A 25,562-nucleotide genomic window follows, 5' to 3' on the forward strand; every position below is an offset into this window, starting at 1 on the left:
TTGAAATATCTTTACTTTAATGCTCCAGGCATTGAAAACATTCATATAATTGCCTTATGTCAGAAATCATTTCCTCTTAGGTGCAGGTTCTGTGTCCAGGATTGGAGGCACATACATCAACCACTGAATCCTCAAGACAGCCACATGCCACATGCAACCTACTTTGGCACCTTGTCATTTTCTGTTCATGGATCCCCTCTCTGCAACACCCATGAACACAACCATAACTGCTCATAAAACACTTTATAGCATCATTGACACTGGCTGGTTCCATGGATCACAGCCGTTTCCAGTGCTCCCCAATGTCCCATGCATGCGAGTGCCATTCCAAAGAGCTAGATACTCACCATCAGCTGGTGTGCATGCCAGCTCCTGCTCTACTCTATCTCACAACACAGAGGCACTTAATATTCTTGGCAAAATGGACTTTATAATTGCCGCTGAAGTCAAGTGTGAGGGGAGGGGCTTTTCTCCCATAATTAATGAATAACTCTGATATATAGCATTAGATTTATTGGTTCGTGTCTGTTTACATTTGCTATTGAGGACTTAATAAACTGCTTGTATAAATGAAAGCCTGTATGATTTTCCAGATGCCTGGATGAGAAGCAAACTGAGAAACTGCTTGGCCAGTATCTTACACTATAAATATTTATGTCAATATTTGATTGTTCTAACAGATTTGCTTCAAAGAGTATTTTTTTGAGCCTTAATCCTTAAGTAATTCTTCCAAGGTAATAATGTGTTTCTCCTGCTTCCCAAAGAATGGTTCAAGGCACCTCAAGACATAGTGAGGTTCTCATCCAGTCAGCCGCAGGTGGAAGGGTCATCAACTTTTGAACTCCATGGGAATCTATAGCATGTAGTCGGCACTGAGAACCTTGGACCAAAGGCCCTTGAGGTCGTCCCTGGGCCAGGGGACGTCTCCTCCATGAGATAAGAAGCTAAGGCACAGCGAGGTTATTTGGCTCATGTGACATTGTGCAGTCAGATGACAGAGCCAGGAGTGGAATCAATATCTCCAAATAAATAACCCCCTCCCCCAGCGATGGACACTTATACCAACTAACCGCGAAAACTTACCGGGGAGCCAGACATGACCGTCTGTGCCAATGACACCATGGAATGGCACGAAACAGTTCAGAGCCAACCTTCCTACATGGTGGGAAGTAAATGCATAAATAGTTGAAGCTATCTAAGGAATGAACTCAACCCTTCCTGCTTCTCCTTATACAGATGTTATGGATTTGTTCAGGTTTATGACAAAACCTGTCAGGGCTCATAAGGACTCAATGGCATCTGCTTTGTCAACTCTGTCCCCATAACAAACAAACACTTTAAATGACCCTGTGATCTGGGTCTAAGAACATACACAGACCACCTTGCTTTCTCCATTGCTGGCCCACCTGGACTAGCCAAGGGCCCAGCACCCTCTACTCTCTCAGTGAGAATGCATTTTCCCCATACATGGCTAACCTCTCTCCCTTCTCAGAAGTTCCTCAGCGCTAACCCATCAGCTGTGCTGGGCCTCAAGAACTGTCTTAATAGCAAATGTTTTACTTTGCTCTGGGTGCCAACTTTAACCATATTCTAAGCAACCATGGCACCTCTGGACCCTCTAATCCCAGATTCTCATGAGCTGGGACTTTCTTTACTTCCGCATAAGGCATTGTGCCATGCAAGGATACATGTAATTAATAATCTCATTATCCCCTTTCTTCGCCATAAGTCCCCACCTCTCACTCTATCTGAGGAAGAGATGCTTCTCCAGCTCTTTCGTATAAGCCTCGCCTGACTGCAGAACACACCAAGGAGATGCACACGAAGCAGCACACACCAGAAGAAACACACGCCGCTCCGGGAAGAAGGGAGCTTTTGCTGCCTGCTGTGGTTTCCAGGACAGTGAAAGAGAGCCTATTTACTCAGCTCACACTGAACATGCGTGACATCTTCCCCCTGCTTCAGAGTGGGCTCCCGAGGAGCCTGTAAGATACGCATGGCTCTGTGACACGTAAACCACATCTCGTGGTTCACTTCTATTGACACGAGAAGCTATGAAAAGCTCCGAAAGACTTTTCTCACTCGGGCAGGACACACCCTCATTCAGAGGGCATCTCTCCTGTTACCTACATTAAACAGACAGGGCCCTTTCTAGAATGGACCTGGGCCTCCAGGCCCTTGGAGCCGAGGAGGACAGACATGGGGAGAGCTACAAGGTGAGGAGGATGGGGAATGGAATTCTACCTCCCCTGACTCCCAGAGAGGATTGTTACAACGGTTCAAAGGTGTGGAGGGGGTGACAGAAAGAGAATTTGCAAAGCTCTGTTCAGAATTCCAATTAAATCAAAGATAACCGAGGCTCATGATACTTCAGAGACTCCCACCCACCCACACCGTGAAGTAAAGTAAGATACCATGATTTGTTTTTTCTCTCTTTCTCTCTCATGCTTATTTGATGCTTGCAGATTCATCAGGCCTGGTGCTTTTGTTTCTAAAACATGCAGTGAGCAAAATACACTGTTTGGTGCCCACAGGACCCCTGACAAGTGCTCACTCACAGGCCACCAGGAAGGTGACAAGCAAGAGACCTTCACTGATGGGCCAGCGCACAGCATGGACTGTGCTGCATGCTTGTCCAGTTTGTTGGGACATAGTGTCGCAGAGGGGATGTGCAGGGGACATGTGGCAACCTCATGCTTTAAGGTCCAGTCTGTGTCCAATGAGGCTGCACTGGACACAGCGCTAAGGCACTAAAGCTGCAGCAGGTGGGGCGGACACCACTCAGAGGTCTCTGGGCTGCATCCTGGGGAGGAGAGAGCTCTGCTCTCTGTACTACCCAAGGCCAGAGACTGTTCAAAGGCTGAGATCACACCACAACCAAATCCCTGGTTCCGGCCCTTTGGAAAAGCGTTTGGTTCTCCCTCTCAGTGACTCCTTCAGCTTTCTAAGGTCTCCGCAGCGCCACCTGCTCTCCCGCAGCTGCCTTCCCTTTGCGTGTGCATTCTTCTGCACATCCGTTCCCCAGCATGCCTTGATAAGGAGCAGTCCGGTCATCTCATGGTCCTCCGGAGCAGGATTCCACACATTTCCCAAGGCGGCTCTGTACCTCCCGGTCCTTCACAGCTTGATGAATGCAGCCGGCTGTGGCACCTGCTCCATGTCCGGGGGTGGGAAGACACTGGATATGGCTATGTCCACGATTCCCTGGCACAGTTCTGCATAGAGCTTCCTGAAATAAGTTGTTAAAGATATCACTGAGGGTGCTCACCAAAGTGCAAGAGAAAAGTCAAAGCTGGCTATGGTGTGTGTGTCAGGGGCAGGTGGATTTCAATGAGGCTCTGCCCTAGAAATGCCATCATATGACACCTTGGTAAAACTCGTCTCTGGAAGTAAAGTACCAACAAGAGGCTCTGCACACTGATGAAACATGTACGGCGGTATTTATGTATTTTAAAAAGGCCTTGATGGGAATAAAACCAACAACTCCTGCTGACTAGCGGAGAAGGCGGTTTCAGGAACGGCACGAGCCCTACCTTGCCTGTCTGTGGTGGAGTACATGGAGGGGTAGGCATCGTCCAGGAAAATCCCCACCATTTATGGGAGAAGGGACACTAGCGAAGATGTGAGACTGACAGTTAAGATGGGACCCAGGAAATAGAGAGGAGTGAGACAGAGGATGGATGACAGCTTAAAAAAGCGGGGGAGGGGGGAGGCAGTGTGAGTGTGCACGCTGGTGTGAGAGAAGGGGGAGGCTGTGTGAGTGTGCACGCTGGTGTGAGAGAAGGGGAGGGAGGCTGAGTGTGCATGCTGGTGTGAGAGAAGTAGCGTGATGGGAACATAGCCTATACCAATAAGAGGAATTCAGGGTAACCAGGATAAGCCGAAGTGGGAAGTGGAGCAGTGTGGGGGCAGTGTGGAGCAGTGTGGGGGCAGAGTGGGGCAGTGTGGGGCAGTGTGGGGCAGTGTGGGGCAGTGTGGAGCAGTGTGGGGCAGTGTGGGGGCAGTGTGGGGCAGTGTGGGGCAGTGTGGGGCAGTGTGGGGGCAGTGTGGGGCAGTGTGGGGCAGTGTGGGGCAGTGTGGGGGCAGAGTGGGGCAGTGTGGGGCAGTGTGGGGCAGTGTGGGGCAGTGTGGGGCAGTGTCGGGCAGTGTGCTGTAGACCCTCCAAGGCCCAAGGTAGAAGGCTCAGTGGGTTTAGCCTCCTCCAGGGGCAACAAAGCCCATCATCTTGTTTCCTTTGCTGTGGTTCCAATCAGCACACCAGAGCTTTCCCTCCGGGGCTGCTGACCATTAACAACTGCAAATGGAAAGCAGAAGACACTGGGGGCGGGGGAGGCTCTGTCTGGTTTCCTCGAGGGACTCCACAGGCAGCATGAGTCCCCAGAGCCAGCTGCTTGGGATTGAGGCTTAGAGCAGGCAGAAGCCCCCTGCCCCTTCCCATAGCTTGCTCAGGAAGTGCTGAGAATCCAAGTGGCCAAATCCAAGGACAGGAGTCCAGGGCAGTCTATCCAGGCCCAGGATCTTAGCCATTCTAATCCCCAGAAGATGCTGTGTCCCACCAGCTAGGAGACTGTCCTCTTACATCATTCCCACCCTGCTGTACAATGACATGTCCACCCAGAAGCTTCCCCCATCACAGAACTTCCTCTCACCCCTAGCCCCTAGGCAGCTAGGTCTGCATTTCACCCTGTTTTAAGACCTGTCGGAAGCCATGCTTCCAGTTCTTTCTTAGGAAACCCTAACTGCTGGCTGAACCTCATCTGTCTTGCTCCTTCCTCTCTCCATCCCAACTCCTCAGGCCCTCTGTTTACACAATCAAGGCCCATTTTCAACAGTTTAGCAGCCAAATGATTCAAGCTCCCATTTCTGAAGGGACAGAGACATGGAAGCTCTTCTTCCATTAAGGGTGTTAGTTCGCCAAGAACCACAAGCCATAAAAATGTGCCGTGTATATGACTACTGTGAGCATCTCCCACGAGGAGAGCTGGAGCAAAGAAATGAAACACAGACCAGTTTCAAGGTAGCCAGGCCAACTTGTATCTTGAACACTGGTGACAGAGGAAGACTTAGTGTGGCACAGGTGTCTCATGGCCACCAGGCCCGCAGCACTGAAGCTCAACCCTAGGGGATCCACACATAAAACCACGTCACTAGAAGAATTTAGGTTGGCATGTAAGGTTTGGCATAATACAAAGAAATATTCTATAGTTAAGCACTACAGTTACTAGCTAATAGAAAGACAATCTAAAGGTACCTCTACTTAGATAAAACCCAAGCAACTGTAAATCAGGAAAGGCCGGACTGGTAAGACACTCAGAGGGAAAAGGCACTTGCAGCGTATGGGTGACAACCTGAGCTCGGTCCCCAGGACCCATGTAAAGGCAGAAAAGAGGACGGGCTCTACAAGGCTGCCCTCTGATCTTCACACATACCCTGTTGCACATGTGTCCCCATGTGTACACACACACACACACACACACACACACACTCACACACATGCATACAATAAAGAGGGGAAAAAATGAGTGAGAAACACTGTTAGCCAGGAAGCACAGTTTGCTCTTTCAGAGAATACAGACTGGGTGGCAGGCACAGGGCCAGGCTCAAAGATTCAAAAGTGACCAAGAAAAGCAAGGCTGGGTGGGACATCACAGTGTGAACAATTCCATAAAGAAAACAAAAACTAGTTTTTGATTGACGGCAACTGAGGTAATGGAAGAAATGGTAAGTCTTTGGATAGAGAAAGTGGGAGCCGTGGTGAGGGAGGTAGGGACTCCACAGAAAGCAAAGACCGCAGGCAGGTAAGAGCTATCCTGGGGAATGGAACCTGCAACTGAGCTGCAGAGGCAGGCGAGGCAGAGGCCGCATGGGCGGAAGGGAAGTGTGGCTTCTATTTTCTCACTCAGGCTGCGCTGGGAAGGAAGGATTTTATGGGGGCAGTGCAGAAATAGACCTTCTGGTAAGGAGGCTCTCAGCGAACATCCCCCAGCGATGGAACGGGACTGGCAAAGAACCTGAGGAACGGGAGGCTGGAGGCAGAGTCGACACCCACCGTGGGACTTGGAAGCTCAGGCAGAGCCTAAGGAGCAACTGTTGGCTGCAGGGTCTGGAAAACGCAAGCGCATCCTCTACTCCAGCCCCCAAGTGAGTGGCGAAGGCCTGGCCTTTGAACTACCACGTGTCCATACTCTCCCCGTGGATGGGGCTTTCTCCTAAACCATAGGAAAATCACCTCAGCTTCAGAAGTGGACACGAGATCCATGGAAGGTTCCCGACATGGTAAGAGTGAATCTTCAGAACATCAGACAACCAAGGGGAGTTATACCCTCGTGGCTGCCTGTACAAGAAGTCCAGCTCACTCAAAACACCAGACAGGAAGAGGATGTCTTCCCGCTTCCGGGAGCAGCATCTCCCCAGCTGAGTATCTAAGCTCACAGCCAACCCAGCACAAAGCAAGGTCCCCATGTCCCTTTGGACAGTCTCTGTACTGTACACTGAACCCTATTGCTCTACGGTGTCACCTCCTGCCTGGGAAGCCCTTGAATTTCACTGTCTCTTATTCACGGGGTCCAGCTTATTCGACCTGCCACATGAACATGGCGGTGACAGGATTTCTCTTACAATTTGGAGTGTGGGGGATTATTTTTGTTATTACTTGGAGGCAGGATCTCACTCTATAGCCCAGGCCATCCTGGAACTCACTGATTATAACCCAGGATGGCCTTGAACCCACAGTGATCCTCCTGCCTCAGCCTCTCTGGTGCTGAGATTACAAGTCTCACTCGTCATACCCAGCTTAGTCTTGTTTGATACCCTGGTGGCTAAGCCCTTCTGCCAGGTCTCTAAGGGACTGCCCTCACTGTGACAGCTACCCTGACAGCAGTCACGGGGTTCATGCTTCAACCTGTCAGCTACCCAAGGTGCACATCTGACTTCCAGTTGTTCAACACAGGTGGGTTCAGGCTTACTGAGCACACGCAGGGGCACCGTTGACCTCGATGAGCCAGACCTTCAGCTCCTCGTCCACCATGAAGTCGAAGCCGAAGAGCTGGAAGCTCTGGTAAGGGAGGTGCCTGGTGCTGATGGCCGGCTCCACACTCATGAGGCAGCTCCTGTGAAGTAAAAGGGGGAGAGCTCGCTGAGAATGGAGTGGTAGGGGCAGAAGGAACACATAGACCATGCCTGGAAGATCTTACACCAAGCGTGCATAAAAATCGGTTTCGCCTTACTTATCGTTTTCAATGGATAAATTCTCCTGATTATTCAAGAGAAGGCTACTTATTAAACAACTTGTTAGAGACGCATGCATCGCTCCTGTTCTTCCAGGTCAAAGCTGCCCACTCAGGCCCCCATCTCCATCAGCAGTGCTGACATCACTAGCTGTTGCCATGGCTGTTTGTGTATCACCGGTGGCCAGTTTGTGAGCCTGCGCCCCGTGCTGGAGTCTCAAGTCTGGGGACGGAACTCGGGTTCCTCAGGCTCGCCCAGCAATGGCTTCACCAACTGAGCCGTCTCCACAGACCACACCCTGTATTTTGCCACGTGGAAAGTGCACTGACATTTGTCGGGAAATGCCAGCTAAAACAGGAGTTGCAGAAAGAAAGCTGGGCAGCATTGGTTTCTCTTGTTAGCTTCAGATCTACTGCCAACTACTGTTAATGGAACACCTAAGATTACAAGTATTCAAACTAAATATTGAAATCTATCACAGAATTCTTATTAGCACTGACTACCATTTTTTAAATTAGATTTTTTGTTTGTTTTTGTTTTTTGTTTTTCTTTTTTTTTTTTTTTTTGTTTTTGTTTTTCGAGATAGGGTTTCCCTGTAGTTCCTAGAGCCTGTCCTGGAACTAGCTCTTGTAGACCAGGCTAGCCTCGAACTCACAGAGATCCATCTGCCTCTGCCTCCCAAGTGCTGGTATTAAAGGCGTGCGCCACCACCGCCCGGCCCTGTATTTTGTTTTTCGAGACAGGGTTTCTCTACAGCTTTGGAGCCTGTCCTGGAACTAGCTCTTGCAGACCAGGCTGGCCTTACCTCTGCCTCCCAAGTGCTGGGATTAAAGGCGTGCACCACCACCACCTGGCTTTAAATTAGATTTCAGTAACAGAAAGAAGTTAAAATTGAATCTTACAAATATACTGAGTAAATGGAGGAAGTTTGTTCTTGTGATTGTACACTTTACTAAGGTAACTCTTCTTAATTAAAATATATTGGAAATACTATAAATAAGAAAAAGTCCGGAGTTTAACAAAACGGGACAACAACAGAAAGGGATAAAAAAGCAAACACTGCAATCTGATCTGACACACTAAACCAAACTGCTGGGAGGCTAGGAGGAATGATCCTCAGCAAAAAGTTTCTTCGTCATTAGACGCTGCAGGCAGTGCACCTTTTTTTAGCCGGAGTGGGAGTCAACAGGAGGCTGGCTGGGGAAAGAAAAGCTGAGAGCCCCGAGACACAGCACCCCTGCACTGCACTCAACGACCAGCAGGGGGCGAGGAAGCAACCAGTAAACAGTGCCTGAAGTCCGGATTCCTTCTGTATTATTTAATTTTCTCAGAGTAGGGATTCTAACCATCTCCAACCTATGACTATCAGAGAACCTAACAAGTAATAATTCTAGACAAAGCATAGGTCTACATCATAAAAAGTAAGAAGAAATACAAAACGATAAGTGAACAAAAATAAAACAAAGAATAAAACCCAGGTGTCTGTCAACTGAATAAGTCCTGCTGTGTAGATCAATATAGCGACATGATGTCGGCAAGAGCTGAGCTCAAAGCAGGAGCCACAGTGCAATCCCAGTGACACCATTTAAGACAAGCAAACAGAAAGGAAGGCTACCTTGGCCAAGGACTCTGATTTTAAGGGTGGTAAAAGGAGTCTCTGGGGATGCCCAGTTTCTTTCTTTCCTTTTATTTGTTTATTTATTTTGGAGGCAGGGTTTCATTACATAGCCCAGATTAGCCTGGAGTCCCCAGTCCTGTTGCTTCAGTCTACCAGGTGCCGGGATCAAAGTGTGCGTACCATAAATATCTTGCACGCATGGGAACCCACACGTGTGCGCAGGCACCTGCACATACACATGCAGACACATACCATATATATCTACACCTGCAAAAGATAAAAGGGAAACCAGACATACAATGTCCCCGTGACCATAATGAAATTATGGAAAATCCACAAACACCTGGGTAATAAACAAAACTGTTTATATCACACAAGGTTGCAAGAAATCGCAAAAACAAGAAGATTTTGCTACGATAAAAATATAAACACGACCTCATATAATCTCTGGAATGCAGAAGAAATTTAGGCACATTGGTTTATTCAATGTTACAAATGTTTGTATTTGTTATTTTAACAAAAACATCTCAAATCAATTATCTAGCCTTCCGCCCTGAATAACTAGTAAATGAAAAACAAATTAAATTTCTCAAAGAGCAGACAGGAGAAGAAAACAAAAATCATAAGAAACAACCCCCCAAAAAAAGGCAGCAAATAAGGCCCAAAGTTGATTTAAAAAAAAGATTTAATCCATCCAAGTAAACTAGAGAGAAGAAAAAATTACTGACATCTAGAACAAATGAAGTATCATTACCACAGACAGGTTCTGCAGATGTTAAAACGAAAATAAGGGAAAATTATAAATGGTTTAGGCCCACTATTAGACAGCGTGAGTGGAAAAATCCCTTCCCACAAGAAGAAACAGATAAATCAAAAAGGGTCAGTGACCTTACCTTATAATGTGTTTGATCTGCTGCAAAATGCTGTTTTCTAAGGTAGTGTTCAGAGCGCTGCTTAGGTACTGGTTGAACTCCTCAAAGAACATTTCATTCCCTTCTTCGTATTTGCCATAGTTCTTGGAGAACTCTTTCTGGATGCAATGATTGGTCAGATGGCAGGTCTTATCTTGGAAATTGTTGACATGATAAGGTTCTGAAGCCGTGCGCAGCACGCCCTCTCTATAGAGGTAGATGTTATACTGATGGTCAACCAGGACCCAGCTTCTGCAAGCCAGCAAACACATGGTTTTATTTAGATCCCAAGTTTTTATACATAATCTCACACCTTGATTTATTTGTTTGTTTGTTTTGGAACAGGGTCCTACTGTGAGGCCCTGGGTGGCCCGGAAATCTCCCTTTAAGAGATCTTCCTGCCTTTGCTTCCTGTGCTGGGATTAAATGTATGTGCAACCACCTGGTGCACACCTGGAATCTTTGCAGGGATGAGATGGTGAAGAAAAGGAGGTTCTAAAGTCATATAAGGCAAATCGTGAGTTAGACAAAACAATAAGCGGATTAGCACTGTAATGAGGCAAATCAAATATTCGCCATAAATAATGGGAGACTTGCGTTCCTTTCAGAAACAGACAATTTTGAAGGCTATGGATGTGTTTCAGGTTAACCAATACACATAAACATATGTGTATGTGTATGACATCTGCATCTTGACTGGTACTATAATCTTAGCAACATTTTCTAGAGGGGAGAACTCAAAGGGAAGTAGCAACAACGTTGAGAGGACCAGCTCTACTCAGCGTGGCAACATGCTGGATACAGCCAGACGCTGGTCACATCATCCTCTCACCAGATCCTAACACATTCTGAAAAGGCGACTGAAACCAAGGCTGTGGACAGCAAACATTACCGAATGTCAAACTTGCGGTGACCCGGCTCAAGGAGCAGAGGGCGCTCGAGGTATTTCTGGATCACGTGCACTTGACCTTGGTTGTCTATGAAATCCAGAAGCTCCGTTGCCTCTGAGGAGATGAGGATGCCTTCACCTGGGAAAACAGAGAAAATGACAGCATGAAGACCAGCCCTGCCTGTTTCAAGAGGGACAGTTGCTGCCCTATAGAAAGCCAAGAAGGCAAGGACACCAAAGTATAAAAGTTAGGGCACAGATGTAAAAGCAGCGTGCCCCACGGCACAGTCAGGAAGACTGAAGCCACCAGGTCCTTTACCCACATGAGTTATCCCCAGCTCTACCTCTCTTTTACGGACACTTATTGTCAATCTGATGAACTCTAGAATCACCCGGCAGCTGTGCCCCTGGGCACCCTGTGCAGGGGGATTATCTTGAGGACATTATCTGAAGTGAGCAGATCCATCTTACTTGTGGATGGGACCGTTCCTGAGGCAGGGGATTCTGGGCTGTAGATGAAGACGGGAACTGAGCAGCACACATACGCTACTCTGTCTTCAGACTGCAGAGGCAATGTGACCAGCTGCTTCACGCTCCCGCTGTCCTTACTTCCTGGGCACAGTGGACGGTACCTTGGATTGTGAACTAAAATGAGCCCTCTCTCCCTCCCTCCCCCTCCCTGTCCTTCCTCCCTTCAGGTGCATTGTCAGGGTACTTTATCACAGCAACAGGGAAAGAATGGAAGATAAATGCTTTTGCATTTATCAGAAAAATCAGGTGGACATAAATGTTTGGATCTACTTTTGAGTTCTTAGTCCTGCTTCGTGGATTCATGCTTCTGTCCCTCCGCCACATTGCAGTGTCCTGGGCACTACAGTGATACGGTACGCCTTAATATTACCGGAGTGAGTGATTCTACTTCATCTTTTTCAAGATTATTATGGTGGCGCACGCCTTTAATCCCAGCACACAGGAGGAGGCAGAGACAGACGGATCTCTGTGAATTCAAGGCCAACCTGACTACAGAGCAAATTCCAGGACAGGCTCCGCAAAGAAAGCAAAGCTACAGAGAAACCCTGTCTCAAAAAACAAAAAACAAAAAACAAACAAAAAAAAAAAAAAAAAAGAAAAGAAAAATCACTGAACCTACTATATGGACCATAATCTAGAACACCATAGACGCCTAATCTTCCAAGTCCCCTGTTTACCACCAGAACCAAAAGATAGCAGAGGTACAAGAGAGAAGCAGGAGCAGGTGAGGCCTGCTTGTGGCAAGAATTCACTGCACTCATCTTTAGGAGATTCCCAGGGATGCCTTCCTGTGATTGGTGAAAAGAAGTTGGGATCCAGTAGACCAGGGACAGAAGTTAGTAATACAGGCCAGATGGTCCTCCAAACCATGAAAAAATAAATTCAAGATACAATGGTTTTAAAAAGAGTGCATGCCAGAAGTTATGAGGGAGATCGTGTGCTTATTACATTGGAGCCTTCTCTGTTATAAGCCTGAAGTTGATATTATGAGCCTTATCCCTTTCTAAGCATTCATTCTACACATGTATTGAGTGCCTGTGTAGAGGGTACAGAAGCAAACAAGGTGTTTACATGGGCTTAGAATGTATCAAGGAAATAGCCCAATGTGTGATACACTCCTGGGAAGACACTAGCACACACAGGTTAAAGACACAGAAAGCAACGGGTATAGCCGCCACTGTAGACCAGAAGGGCCTTCTCTGACGAGGCAACGTCTGAGCTGATGGAGACACATTCCAGGTATGGAGGCAAATTTATCTGTGTATTTGAGAGATCTAGAGATCTTTGTGTCTACAGCACAGTGCACATGGCCAAGAATAGGAGATGACATCAGAGACATCAGGAAGTACCCAAGGGGGTGGGCTCCCACCAGGACTCTGGAGCCATTCTAAATGTATTAGGAAGTAACATGATCAGATTTGCATTCTGAAATCACTACTGTCTGGCAAGAGGAGAGCCGGCTGAAGGTCACATTGCAGCTGCTGGTCTGAGAGAAGGGTAGCTATGACTTAAGAGTGGGAGTGGCAGAAATGTAAGAACCTAATGCTGAACGTATTTTGAAGGGAGCCCTTGGTAGAGATCATAAAGAAAAGGAGGAGCTGAGATTTGGGGCTTCAGAGACTCTGTGAACAGTGGGGTCACACATTAAACAGGCAATGTGAAGGAGCAGGCTGCAGTGGGCAAGCTGGGAAGGATCTGAAAAGTTCCGTGTCAGACGATTTGAGCTTGAAATGCCTTTTAGAGACAGTGAGGGTACCACTGAGTCCAGAGCTTAAAGCGAAGACTCAGGCGATAAACGTTCAGGAGGCTCCAGAAATCTCTAAAGGGCTGTGGCCGAATTTCAGTAGGCAGAGTATCTGCATAGCATACATAAAGCTCCGGCCTGATTCTGTCCCCAGAACCCAAGAAAACCACGCGTGGGAGTGCATGCCTGTAACCCTGCACTCAGACAGACAAGAACAGCAAGATCAGGAGTTTCAGGTCATTCTCGGCCACTTAAGAGAGTGTGAGGCCAGTCTAAGGTCACATGAGACCCTCTTTCAAAATAAAAAAAAAAATTGTTTTCTAGAAATAAAAACTGGACACGTTCTCTGATCGTCATGACTGAGTGAGGCCACTCACCTAATCCATCAGTTAGGGCCTGTGAAACGGCCCAGTGGGTGAAGGTGTTTGCTGTGAACCCTAAAATATGGCGGAAGGAGAGAACCGACTCCTGAAGGATGTGCTGACCTCCACACGCACAGCTTGGCATACGTACCACTCTCGAAACAAAGGAATAAATACGTCCTTAAAACCCAGTCTGCCACTGAAGGATGCTGAAGAGCATCCCACAAGTGCCTGAGGGTGGCAATGGTAACTTACCCTTGGCACCAGCTGATGACTTTGCAATCCAAACATTGCCTTCCCCATCCTCTTTCTTTCTGTTATAAGAAGCCAGGAAGAATTCTCTCTCATCCGTCCTGGAGTTACTGACCGGAAGCTGGATGCCATTCTGCGCGGGAGCGACCGGTGTCTTGAGGTTAGTTGGATAAATCACATAGGACTCAGGGAACCATGTGCAGGACTCAGACAGCTCAGGACTGGTCTTGACTAGCCTGGCAGATGACAGAGGGTCAGTCTCTGTTCCCAGGGAGATAGTCACCTTGCTCAGAAAGGCTGTTGCTTTCCCGCCTAAGCTTTTCCAGAAGCCAACACCCAGTCTGGTTTCCTCTCTATTCGTTCTTAGGCTGGAAGGTCAGACCTCCAACGCATCACACTGTCTGGCATGGCTCCAAAGCCACATCCTGGTTAATTCAAAGGCTCATGGTAGTATAGGACACTAGGTTTAATCCTCAGCATCAAATACACCAGAAGTGGTGGTGCATGCCTAGAATCCTAGTATTTGAGGGGTACAAGAAGGGAGGTCGGAAGTTCAAGGTCTAGAGACCAGCATGAAGTACGAGAGACCCTCGCTTGAGACAACCAAAACAACAAATCCCCACAAGGCTCAGAATTGAGCTCATTTTAAAAGTATCTCTATAAAAACGCAGTGCAACCCTAAACTGAAGGTGTTTCAACTAATATGTTATACTAGCTAGATCCAAATAAAAATGGGAGCAGCCCTTTAATGCTGGCACTGGGAGGCAGAGGCAGATGGATCTCTAGAGTACAAAGCCAACCTTGTCTACACAAAAACAAAAAACAAAAAAAAAAAAGAAAGAAAAGAAAAAGTGAGAAGAGAGAAAGAAAAATATTCAAATAACCAGGGCTGGAGAAATGGCTCAGAGGTTAAGAGCACTGGCTGCTCTTCCAGGTTTGGAGTTCAATTCCCAGCACCCACATGGTGACTCACAACTATCTGTAATGAGATCTGGTGCCCTCTTCTGGCCTGCAGGCATATATGCAAGCAGAATACTATATATGTAATTAAATAAATTTAAAAAAAATTGAATAGCAAAAATACTATCTTGGTGCAGCTGGAGAAAAATCTAGGGGAGAAAAACTATTAAATCTAATTAATTACTCAGTCTAAATCGTCCAAACACTATTTTTAAGTACTTTATTTCTTGCTTTTAGCTTAAGCTGTTATCCTGGGATCCCAGAGCCGGGGTGTGGAGACACACAGATCCCTGGGGCTCGCTGGCCAGCCAGCTTAGCCAGTCTCAAAATACTTTTGGTTTTTTGAGACAGGATTTCTCTGTGTACTCCTGGCTGTCCTGGAACTCATTCTATAGGTCAGGATGGCCTTGAATACACAGAGATCCACCAGCCTCTGCCTCGTAAGTGCTGGGATTAAAGGCCTGTGCCTCCACACACACTTAGACAGTACTTAAGAATGACACCTGAGGCCTGAGGTTACTCTCTGGTCTCCATACACATGGTTATCAGCACATTCCCAAATACACAGAGAGAGAGAGAGAGAGAGAGAGAGAGAGAGAGAGAGAGAGAGAGAGAGAGAGAGAGAGAGAGAGAGAGAGAGAGAGAGAGAGAGAGAGAAAAGAGAGAGAGAGGAGAGAGAAGAGAGAGAAGAGAGAGAGAGGAGAGAGAGAGAGAAGAGAGAGAGGAGAGAGAGAGAGAAAAAAAATTTTAAATAAAGCCATTTTAACAACAAACAGGATTTGAAAGTTCCTTCAATCCAAAAAAGACTAAGAAATATAAACCAACAAGCTTCTAGCTCCCTGGATGTTCTTTACCTCTGCACCCCTGTCCTGTATGGTCATCAGGGTCACGTGCAACCAGTGAGCATTTGAATGGTGGCCAGTAAGACTCGGGAAGTAAACTATGAACTATATCTAATTTTAATCACAAAACTAATGCACTGTGGTAACGTTTTTCCAGTAAGTACACCTTTATTGATTGAGCAGGCTAGCATTTCCTTTAGCAGTGCGCTGCAACGCTCAGGTCACACACAGGTGTTGCTCACACGTGGGTGGCGTTCCTAGGAGCACACACAGAAGCATCGCTGTTCTATCCAGGAACAAGAGATTAATTCAGCTCAAGCAATGCTTTGTCCCTGTGCACGGAGGAGATGGTATGTGTTTACTATGCAGTGAGGAAAGCTAGTTATGTGCACCACGAGAGGCATCTGAGGTGGAATGTGGTCATTTTTCTAGTTTAAAAAATAAATATTGGTGCTGGAGAGATGGCTCAGGGGTGAAGGGTATTTGCCTTTCTCACAGAGGACCTGGGTTTGGCTCTCAGCACCCACAAGGTGGTTCACAACCATTTGGAACTCCGGTTCCAGGGGATCTGACACTCTTTGACCTCTTTAGTACCATGTGCATGGGGTGCACACACATACATGCAGGTCAAACACTCATTCACAGAAAATAGTATGCAGCAATGGAATACCCAAATTAACATTCCTGCTGCTTAGTAAATATCGACAATTTTAGAATTTAAAAAAAAAAAAAGGTGTATGATTAAGAAATTGAAAGAGGGACACAAAGCTAAGGAAATGCCCAGGAGAGTAAAGAGGAAATTGAACGGGCAAGTGAAACAACGCCTGGAAAAGGACACGCCACAGACTCACCAGCAGTGCCAACTGCTCTGCTCACGGCCCAGGAAAACGAAAAAGCAGTCTGTTTGGTAAAGGCAACACTTTCAGCAAAGAATATTTCATGAACAATTATTCCTCCACAGTCCAGAATCAATACTTTTAGTGGTTGAGATCATAAATACCTAACCTAAACATTATTTTTTTTAATTATTTTACTCTATTTAAGTGTGTGTGTGTGTGTGTGTGTGTGTGTGTATACATGTGAGTGCATGTGTCAGGGGAGAGCATAGGATCCGCTGAACCTGAAGGGTAGACATGGTTGTGAGCTGCCCTCTGGGTGCTGGCAACCAAACTTACATCCCCTGAAAGGGTAGCATGTGCTCTTAACCACTGAAATATCTCACCAATCCCTGAACAAAAACATTAAAAATTTCTTCCCCCAGGAAAGCCTTCTATAACTCAGCTACATATTCCCTGGCCTGCCAACAACTTCTTAACAGGATCTAAACTTATAACTTCAGCTGGCCATAAAATAGCTCCCATTCTTACACAGAAAGAAAACCACTGAACATGGACAGATGATGAAATAAATTATTTTAAAGAAAAAAGTTTGAAAAGATATTGTGCTGGCCAGTCTTAAGTCAACTTGACACAAGCCAGAACCCCCTGAGAGGAGAGCACCTCAACTGAGAAAATGCACCCATGGTAAGATCTGGCTGTAGAGCATCTTCTTAGTGACTGATGGAGGCGGGCCCAGTCCATTGTGGGTGAGGCCACCCTTGGGCTGGTAGTTCTGAGTTCTGTAAAAAAGCAGGCTGAGCAAATCATGAGGAAGCACGCCGGTAAGCAGCACCCCTCCATGGTCTCTGCATCAGCTCCAGCCTTCAGGTCCCTGCCCTGTTTGAGTTCCTGTCCTGACTTCTTCCATGATAGATTACAATGCAGGCACGTACACCAAATAAACCCTTTTCCCCAAGCTGCCTTATGTCATGGTGCTTCATCACAGTAACCCTAACTAAGACAGATTTTTCTTATTTTATAGTTAATCCCCAAGTAGCCATTGGCTACAAACTCTAACATCAAAAATTAATTGAAAAATTTAAAAATATTAAAGTTTTTCTTAGCCTTATGTATATTATGATATAAGCAGATGTTGCCCAATTAATGCTTTGGGTAAGCTTATATGAAAAAATATTATCAAAGTACAGTCTAAATAATGTTTGTTGAACCCATGATATAGGCATCTTTTAATATTTTGCATCTGTCAAAGAATTTCATCTACATGTAAAAAATGAGTTTCTGTCATAAGAGACACAACTTCAGAGACTGGGTTAAAGCGTGGCTTTACTGGTGGTGACAGAGGTCTTCTTTTCACCTCATGCCACCATACGGTGCATACTGGAAACATTTGCTTCCCTGCACCTGCTGATACAAACTGGACACATTTGTTTCCTCAGGCCACTCTGGATAAAGTATCATGGCTACAGCTGCCCAGCTGGCTCAGTAGACACTTACAAACATTGTGTCACATGAATCACCAGTTCAGGAAAAAAAATAAAGAGAAGACAGCGATCTTAATGAGCATTCTCTGTCAACACTCTTTGGTGGGGAGCAGAAAGCATTTTCTGGTATTAACTCCAATTCATTCCTATGTTCTTGAAGTAGAAATACTTGCCAAGTCATTATTTTCACCCAGTAAGCCATTATTTCATTCAGTAATCATTGATTTTTAAGTGGCAGTATTATATAAAATGTCACATATATTCATATTATACATACATGAGCTAAATATATAGATCAAGGAAGAAAAGGCTTTGTAATCTACCCATATACATAGGACAATTTGTGTTCCAATTTCATATTATGTTAATAATTATGATTTTTATATATTTTATTATGCAAAAAGGCAAAAAGATTTTATTTGTAATGGTATTGTGACTGTTGGCTGAAAAACTAAAAAAATCGAAACTATGTCAAACATAACTTAAAGTTATGTCATAACATAACTTTTCAATATGTTAAATACCCCTTTAAGTTCAATATTTGTTTTGTTTTGGTTTTGGTTTTTTGAGACAGGGTTCCTCTGTAGCTTTGGAGCCTGTCCTGGAACTAGTTCTTGTAGACCAGGCTGGCCTCGAACTCATAGAGATCCGCCGGCCTCTGCCTCCCGAGTGCTGGGATTAAAGGCGTGCGCCACCACCGCCTGCCTCCCAATATTAAGAAAATGGTTTGACATATGTTGGAATTCAGTTAATGGGGACATGTTTTTTTCAAATGATATGCTTTTTGTTGTTGTTGTTGTTTTCAAGACAGAGTTTCACTGACTTGAAGCCCTAGCTGTCCTGGAACTCGCTCTGTGGACCAGGCTGGCCTCAAACTCACAGAGATCCGCCTGCCTCTGCCTCCCTCCACCACCGCCCAGCTGCACCACTGATATATTTTTGCTTAGAATCCAAGTCAATGTTTTTTTTAAAAATTAATCCATTTTGACAACATATATATGAATATTAATGGAAAGATTTGCTTGATGGTCCAGCTATTAAGAATCTTGTACATCTATCGGAACAACTTGGGTACGGAAATCTACTTTTTTGTTTGTTGTTTGTTTGTTTGGTGTGTGTGTGTGTGAGAGAGAGAGAGAGACAAACTCTCCTGTAACCCAGGCTGGCCTCCTTGGGACTTTGGTAAGCCTATTAGGTGAACACTCTACCAACGGAGCTGCACTCCCAGGCCTAAATCTACTTTTCAACCACAGTTTTATGAAATCTGGATTCAGATAAAGGGTTTCCAGTGAAAATGTAACCTCTGAACTGAGACATGCTACGAGTTTAAAACATATGCCAGCTTTTGAAGATTTAGAACGAGAAAAGTATAACTCTCTTTTTATATTAATAACACGTCAAAAAGACAATACAGATTAGGGTGTGGGTTTTGTGGGGGCTACTTTTTATCAGGTTGGGGATCAGCTCCAAAGCTCTGCACATTAAAAGTGAATGTTCTACCGACAAGCTGCACCCTAACCCCCACTGTCTTGGTTGTGGCTGCTATTGCTTGATGAAACACCACGAACAAAAGCACCCTGGGCGTGAAAGGGTTTGTTTCGCCCACGGTTCCATAGAACAGATTATCCAAAGCAGTGACTGCAGGAACTCAAACAGGTCAGGATCCTGGAGGCAGGAGCTGATGCAGAGGCCCTGCGGCGGTGCTGTTAGCTGGCTTGCACCTGGTGGCTTGCTCAGCTGGCTTTCTTATAGAACCCAGGACCAGCAGCCCAAGGATGGCCCCATCCACAATGGGCTGGGCCCTCCCCCAACAATCACTAATTAAGAAAATGCCCTACACCTAGATTTTAGGGAGACATTTTCTCAGTTGTGGCACCCTCCTCTCAGATGACTTTATCTTGTGTCACGTTGACATAAAACTACTCAGCACCCCCATAATTTGGATTTATTTGCTTAAATAAAACAGATTGACTTGACGGTGCATGTTCTTTATCCCCGCTGTTTTAGGTCTAAAGCTATACGTGGGACTAGCATCCTCTTTCTGTTGGGCAGTGCCAGTTTGTAAGAGGATCTTGGTTTGGAAGCCCTAGTTCAGAGCCATGGCTGAGCTCTGCATGAGGTCCTCTGCATTTCTTCCCTTCCTTCAGCAGCCAGTTTGGGAAGCAACTGTGCAAGTGTAGGTTTATCCACAGCTGCAAGGCAGTGATGGTCAGAAGAGGAAAAGCCTGGCACCCTGCCAGGAGATAAAAAGGCCTTCAAGGGCTCTAGGATTGTGGTCATAGGTTCTTCGAGAATTTCTGGCACTCCCTGAAGTAGTGGGAAGAAGAAACAGGCTGTCCAAGATTGTCCAAGGTATTGTCATCACCTTGTAAGCCCTGGGAGGCAGGGTGGCGCTGTCCAAGGTAGTAGACCTGGTCATGACTCCTGTCCTGTATTCTCTGACTCATTACAGGTGTTGAATATGCAAATATGCAAAACACTATTATTTTTATAGCATCCTCTGCTTCCTACTTATAAAAGCAAAATTCTTCTTTTGTCTCTATGACTCTTTGTGGGCATGTTCACATTCCAAAGAGTGTGGGTGCCCACAGTGGCCAGATGAGCTAGTCAGAGGCAGTTGTGAGCTGCGTATCGTGAGTGCTGGGATCCTAACACAGCTCCTCTGGAAGGGCAATATGTGTGTTCTTAACTCCTGAGCCATCTACATCTAGATGTAGTCCTGGTCATTTACATCCTAGACATAAAAAGAATACATTAGCCAGGTAGTGGCAGCACACACCTTTAATCCCAGCAGTGGGGAGGCAGGAGCAAGGAGTTCAAGGTCAGCCTGGTCTATAAAATGAGTTCATATAGGCAGAGCCACAACATAGAGAAACCCTGTCTAAAACAAACAAACAAATACATCATACAAAGACTTTAGGAAGCCTCACTCTCTTTTAGCAGTTACTGCTAACTCATGAAAACCCATCCCAGAGAAGAGAGACAGGAAAGACACCAGAACCACCACAGCCAAAGAAAAACAGAGATGTAACCATACACACTCAATCTCTTAAGTCCAAAAGAAACATTAGCAAGGAAAAAGAGCATTTTATGTTGGATCCCATCTCCTAGTGTCTCTATATGAAGGCTTGTTGACTATTCATACACGTTTACAAACTGCAGAGAAAGAGTCCAGGAGACCTACTATAGCCCTGATCTTAGGGACCAGACTGAGAGCTTCCACGTGAACATGACAGCATTGACGACCATGACGACCAGAGTTGTAGTTAGGTACTACCATTGCACTGACAGAGAAGGAAGTTAAAGCACAAATACTTGTCTGTAGCAGGCCCTTGTGCTGCCTCCACTTACCCAGTCACCTAGTTTAACCCTCACAATTGCTTTGTGAGGGAGGTATTCAGGCTTGAGAGATGAGGAGATTTGTTCACTAATTAGATTCTTCAAAGAGCTGAGATTAATCCCGAGCAGCTAACCACTCTATACTGCTGAATTCTTCCACCTGATAATACCATGCTTGTGCTATCTAGTTATACCCCAGTGGCTCAGAGATGATGGTTGTTGCACTCATGTGAATAACTGCTGAGGAGGCTTGCACACCCTTCTCCAGGGACCACAAATGCTTGGCAACTGAGCCTCCGCCCCAGCCCCCTCCCCACAAGAAGAGAGCATGGGAAAGCTTCTAGGTGAGCAAACACCAAGAAAAAGTGGAACTGCTCCTGACGACAGACACATCGACAGATGCATCACCTTGCTTCAAGTGCGACAACTCTGAGGTGACATCTGACTCAGAGCACTGGAGTAAGACTTCAGCTAAAACTACCTTTCAACTCACTCTGCCCCCTCGCGTGCAGATGGGTCTGCCTTGAGTCTCTTCCAAGAAATCACTGACATTAGTACCCCCCTTCCAGAGAGCCGGGCTCTGCTTCTAGGGAGCCTCACCTAGGAGACAGCCAGGCTTTAGCAAGTCATACATAGCAACGCCTTAAACTGTAATCAAAGCCACCTAGAAGAGCCCACAGCCCTGATTTCTGTTGACTTTGAAAACAGTACATCCCCCGACACTTAAAATAATCCCTTATCTTGGCCTAAGTGCTTCAGGATGACAGCTGAAATCATTTTATAGAAAACACCAAAAATGGAGGTCTTGGGAACACTTACTTCACTAAGGAAGCTTTTCGGCACAGTTTGTCCGCCCCCCTGTAGTAATTCACCAGCTGTGCCAGCCCGGGCTCGTGACCTACAAGGAAAGAAGAGGCTCAGAATGGAAAGAGAGCAGGTGCAGAGTGACCGTGTCAGGAGCAGTGTGCAGAACAGGTGTGTCGGGCCCAGCTTTCCTTCTGTGTCCCAAGATCCCTCTTCCCCTCACCGTCCTACCGTCAATACCACAACAGCCACACTGACATGCAGGTCCACTGGGATGTGGCTGCCTTCCTTCTTATTAGGAGAGCACTGGGTGCTTTTTCCTTCATTTCTCCTTGGTCCTAACATAGCTCTCTCTTAGCTGAACACACATAGGCCTGTAACCCACTGAGCAAGGCTACCTGCATACAACCACACATCCATCCCAACCTCACTTTCCCCAAACATCAAAGAAGGCAGCAGAGTACAGCACATTTACCTCCAGGAGCTTCCAGAAGCCACTAAGAAGTGAAGGAAGGTAGCAGAAAGGCCCCAATGCAATGTCGGAGTCCTGAGAACTTCTTTGTACTATCCACAAGGAAACCTTTCAATAGCTCTTACTACAAAAGCCTTTCTAAAACCACAACAGGAAGCTTGGAGTACAGTGCATCATCACCATGTATGAGGCCACGGGTTCAATCCCCGGCACCATAAAAGAGGAAATGAAATAAATGAAGATAAAAATTAGAAATAAAATGATATGGCCAGGTGGTGGTGGCGCACGCCTTTAATCCCAGCACTCGGGAGGCAGAGGTAGGAGGATCTCTGTGAGTTCAAGTCCAGCCTGGTCTACAGAGTGAGTTCCAGGACAGGCTCCAAAGCTACACAGAGAAACCATTTCAAAAACAAACAAAAAGCCGGGCAGTGGTGGCGCACGCCTTTAATCCCAGCACTCGGGAGGCAGAGGCAGGCGGATCTCTGTGAGTTCGAGACCAGCCTGGTCTACAAGAGCTAGTTCCAGGACAGGCTCTAAAGCTGCAGAGAAACCCTGTCTCAAAACAAACAAACAAACAAACAAAAACCAAACAAATAAAAAGAAATAAAATGAAACAACAAAAATACATTTTATTGAAAAAAATTTAACTCCTAACAAAATGCTTTGCATTTCCGGTAACAAATGGTAAGATTTAAAAAAGAGACTCCGAGTTGGTGTCAGGGGTAACAATAATTAATCCAACTATGGCACAAAACCAAGTCAGAACTTTTGGACATTATCTGGTTTTCAAAGTCTCCCTGGGGAAGACAGATTCGATTCACTGTTGACCTGGTACCTCCTCCTCATCCCATTGGCCCTGGTCTTCCAGTGCTGAACATGACTCTGCTTTCTCCTTCAGTTTCATGCAGCCCATTTTAGACACAAAGTAAATACTCCCAACAGCAAGGGTGCAGAACCATTTTAGTTAAGAGGATGCACCCGTCTTTTCCCTAAAAATAAAATGTTGCTGGTCATCTGCTAAGTATGTGGTGCCTTCTCAGGACTGGGATCACAAAGGGTTTCATTTTGTCACTGTAGCAGCAAGGCCTCCTACCCCTGCCCCAGTCTGAGCAGAGCCTTTGGGTGTGTTCTCAATACCAAGACTCTACCTAGGCTCCTACCATCAGGCATTGCCAAGTGCCAAGCGGAAGGGAAGTCAGGAAGGGAAGCGACAAAGCCAGGAGGGACCTCCTGGTAGTTGTTCCTGTACTCCCTCTGGGGAAGTTAGTTTTGGGGGATTTTCTTTGCTGAGCCCTTCCAGGGGAATTTGATTAACAAGCATGTGTCTAGGCTGAGATTTCTGAGGCTTCCAACCAGTCACTCCCTGAAGTCACCTTGCTACAGTGTAAACTTGTATAACAATGAAAAGTTGTCCCTGGACTATTTCAGTAAGGGTAAGCCTTAATGTACTTCATCCTTCCAGCCATCACATCTTGATAGGGCTGTAATGACACCCAAATGCCTTAAACAAGCTTGCCAAATAGCCAGTTAACTCCAAACTGGCCTGCTTTCAGTCTAGTCTCGCCCATCTCTGACCACACCTATTTCTGAAAACACTCCCCTCTCTAGGGTACCCTCCAAGGTAGAGTCGCCTCTTCTCTGCTATCAATTCTCCCCTCTGTCCTTGGAATACAACTGACTCCACCCCCAAGTGAGTTTTTGCAAAAAGAACCAGCAACCCAGAGAGAGGCAGGTCCTCCCCAGATGACTGTGCAGTGAAGGACCCGTGAGAGCAGGCTCAAGTCTGTGGGATGCTAGTTGAACCCATCTGGACAACTTCTAGATTACGTCATTTAAACGGGAGTCGCTGTCCCTTCCTGCAGGAAAGTATGTGAATGAACTGGTACCAAGCCAGCTTCATGTGGATGAGGAGACCAAAGGGCATCCAAACTCCTGTAAAAACCATCATTAGACGCACAGTTGCGAATGCACACTTTCAGTGCAGCTCTAAGGGTCTGAAATGGAACACCTCCTCACTCCCACCCTCCCACCCTCTCTTCCCACCCCGCTTCCCTGGAAGCTCCGGCTTTGGGTTATTCAGTGAGTCTTTCCCAAATTTCCTGGGCCTCCCGGTAGCACAAGCCGCTGGGGTTTTGACAACGACAACTCCCCCTCCGTACCCACATCGCACAAGGCGGAATGCTCCGTGGCGCAAAGCTGCAAGATGACTGCAGCGGGCGCAGGGAAGCTGGGGAGACCAGGCCGACACTCCGACACTTCGGGTGCAGGGCTAGGTCACTGTCAGCAGCCAGGGCACCCGCACCGAGGCTCCGTTCCGAATCCAGCTATGGGTTTAGGTCTTGCTGGATCCATTTTAGATCTGCCAGAGCGAGCAAGCGCCTAGAGAAGATTAATGACCTTAAAAACAAAAGCGCTGGCTTCCCGGGGCCGTGCGCGCAGCGGCCACGAGGGAAAGGCTCACCCAGTCTCCCGAAGGGCAGCCGGTTCCTCTCGCCCAGCATCAAGTTGAACCTGGGGTTGTCCCGCCGCAGCCTCTTCCAGTGGCCGGTGGCCAGCAGCAGCCGGGAGACCTCGGCGTAGACGCTGCTATTCTCATCGCGCACCACGAAGGTGTACATGGCGATGGGCCGCACGCCCCGCAGCCGCCGCACGAGTCCAAGGCACGGCGCCCCAGCGTGGTCGCTGCCCCAACCCCAGCCGTCTCCCTAGCTCCGGAGCCACGCCTCCGGGTCCCCCAGCGCCGGCCCTGGGCTCCCGCGCCACCGCCCGCCCGAGTGGCGAGCGCCACCCGGACGCCGCGCCCACCGCCAGCGCCCCGCCCACGACCGTGATTCCGCGCGGCGCTCGGGGCAGGTCTGCCGGCCGCTGCGGCTGGAGCTCGAATGCAGGGCCCGCCCCAGGGTGGCCGCCGCTCTGCTGGGGTGCCAGTGGCGTGGGGCGCAGGTGTGGTTGCAGCACACGCGAAGTGCGGTGGAGAGACAGAGCGCAATGATTCCAGCTGTGCCCGGGTCATAGCCTGCAAATATCCCTTTCTGCAGTCTGTCTGGCTCTCCCACCTAGTTCAAAATCAGATTTGATGGGTGAAAACAAAAGATCCAGGCAGGGGATGTAGCTGAGTTGGTAGAGTGCTTGATTAGCCAGCCCCGAGCCCTGGGTCCGATCTCAGCCCTGTAAAATCGGGCCTGCCTCTAAGCCCAACACTAAGGAGGTAGGGGAAGAAAGATCAGGTATTCAAGGTCGTTCTCAGCTACTTAGAGAATTCGAGACCAGCAAGGGCTACTGTCTCAAAAT

The 25,562-nt window shown here is 47.0% G+C and overlaps 1 protein-coding gene across 1 annotated transcript; it reads right to left on the bottom strand.

Annotated features, from left to right (window-relative positions):
- On the bottom strand, nt 1–25,052 carry Ttl (tubulin tyrosine ligase). The gene is made up of 7 exons (XM_038331988.2): nt 24,733–25,052; nt 21,815–21,893; nt 13,538–13,770; nt 10,649–10,784; nt 9,739–10,008; nt 6,966–7,109; nt 1–3,229 (listed from the first exon to the last, which is right to left on the bottom strand). The coding sequence occupies exons 1-7, from the start codon at nt 24,887–24,889 to the stop codon at nt 3,118–3,120; spliced, it is 1,131 nt and encodes a 376-aa protein (XP_038187916.1). The 5' UTR covers nt 24,890–25,052; the 3' UTR covers nt 1–3,117.
- Between the last annotated feature and the right edge of the window lie 510 nt (nt 25,053–25,562).

The sequence above is a fragment of the Arvicola amphibius genome, chromosome 5 (genome assembly GCF_903992535.2).
Source record: "Arvicola amphibius chromosome 5, mArvAmp1.2, whole genome shotgun sequence".
Lineage (NCBI taxonomy): Eukaryota > Metazoa > Chordata > Mammalia > Rodentia > Cricetidae > Arvicola > Arvicola amphibius.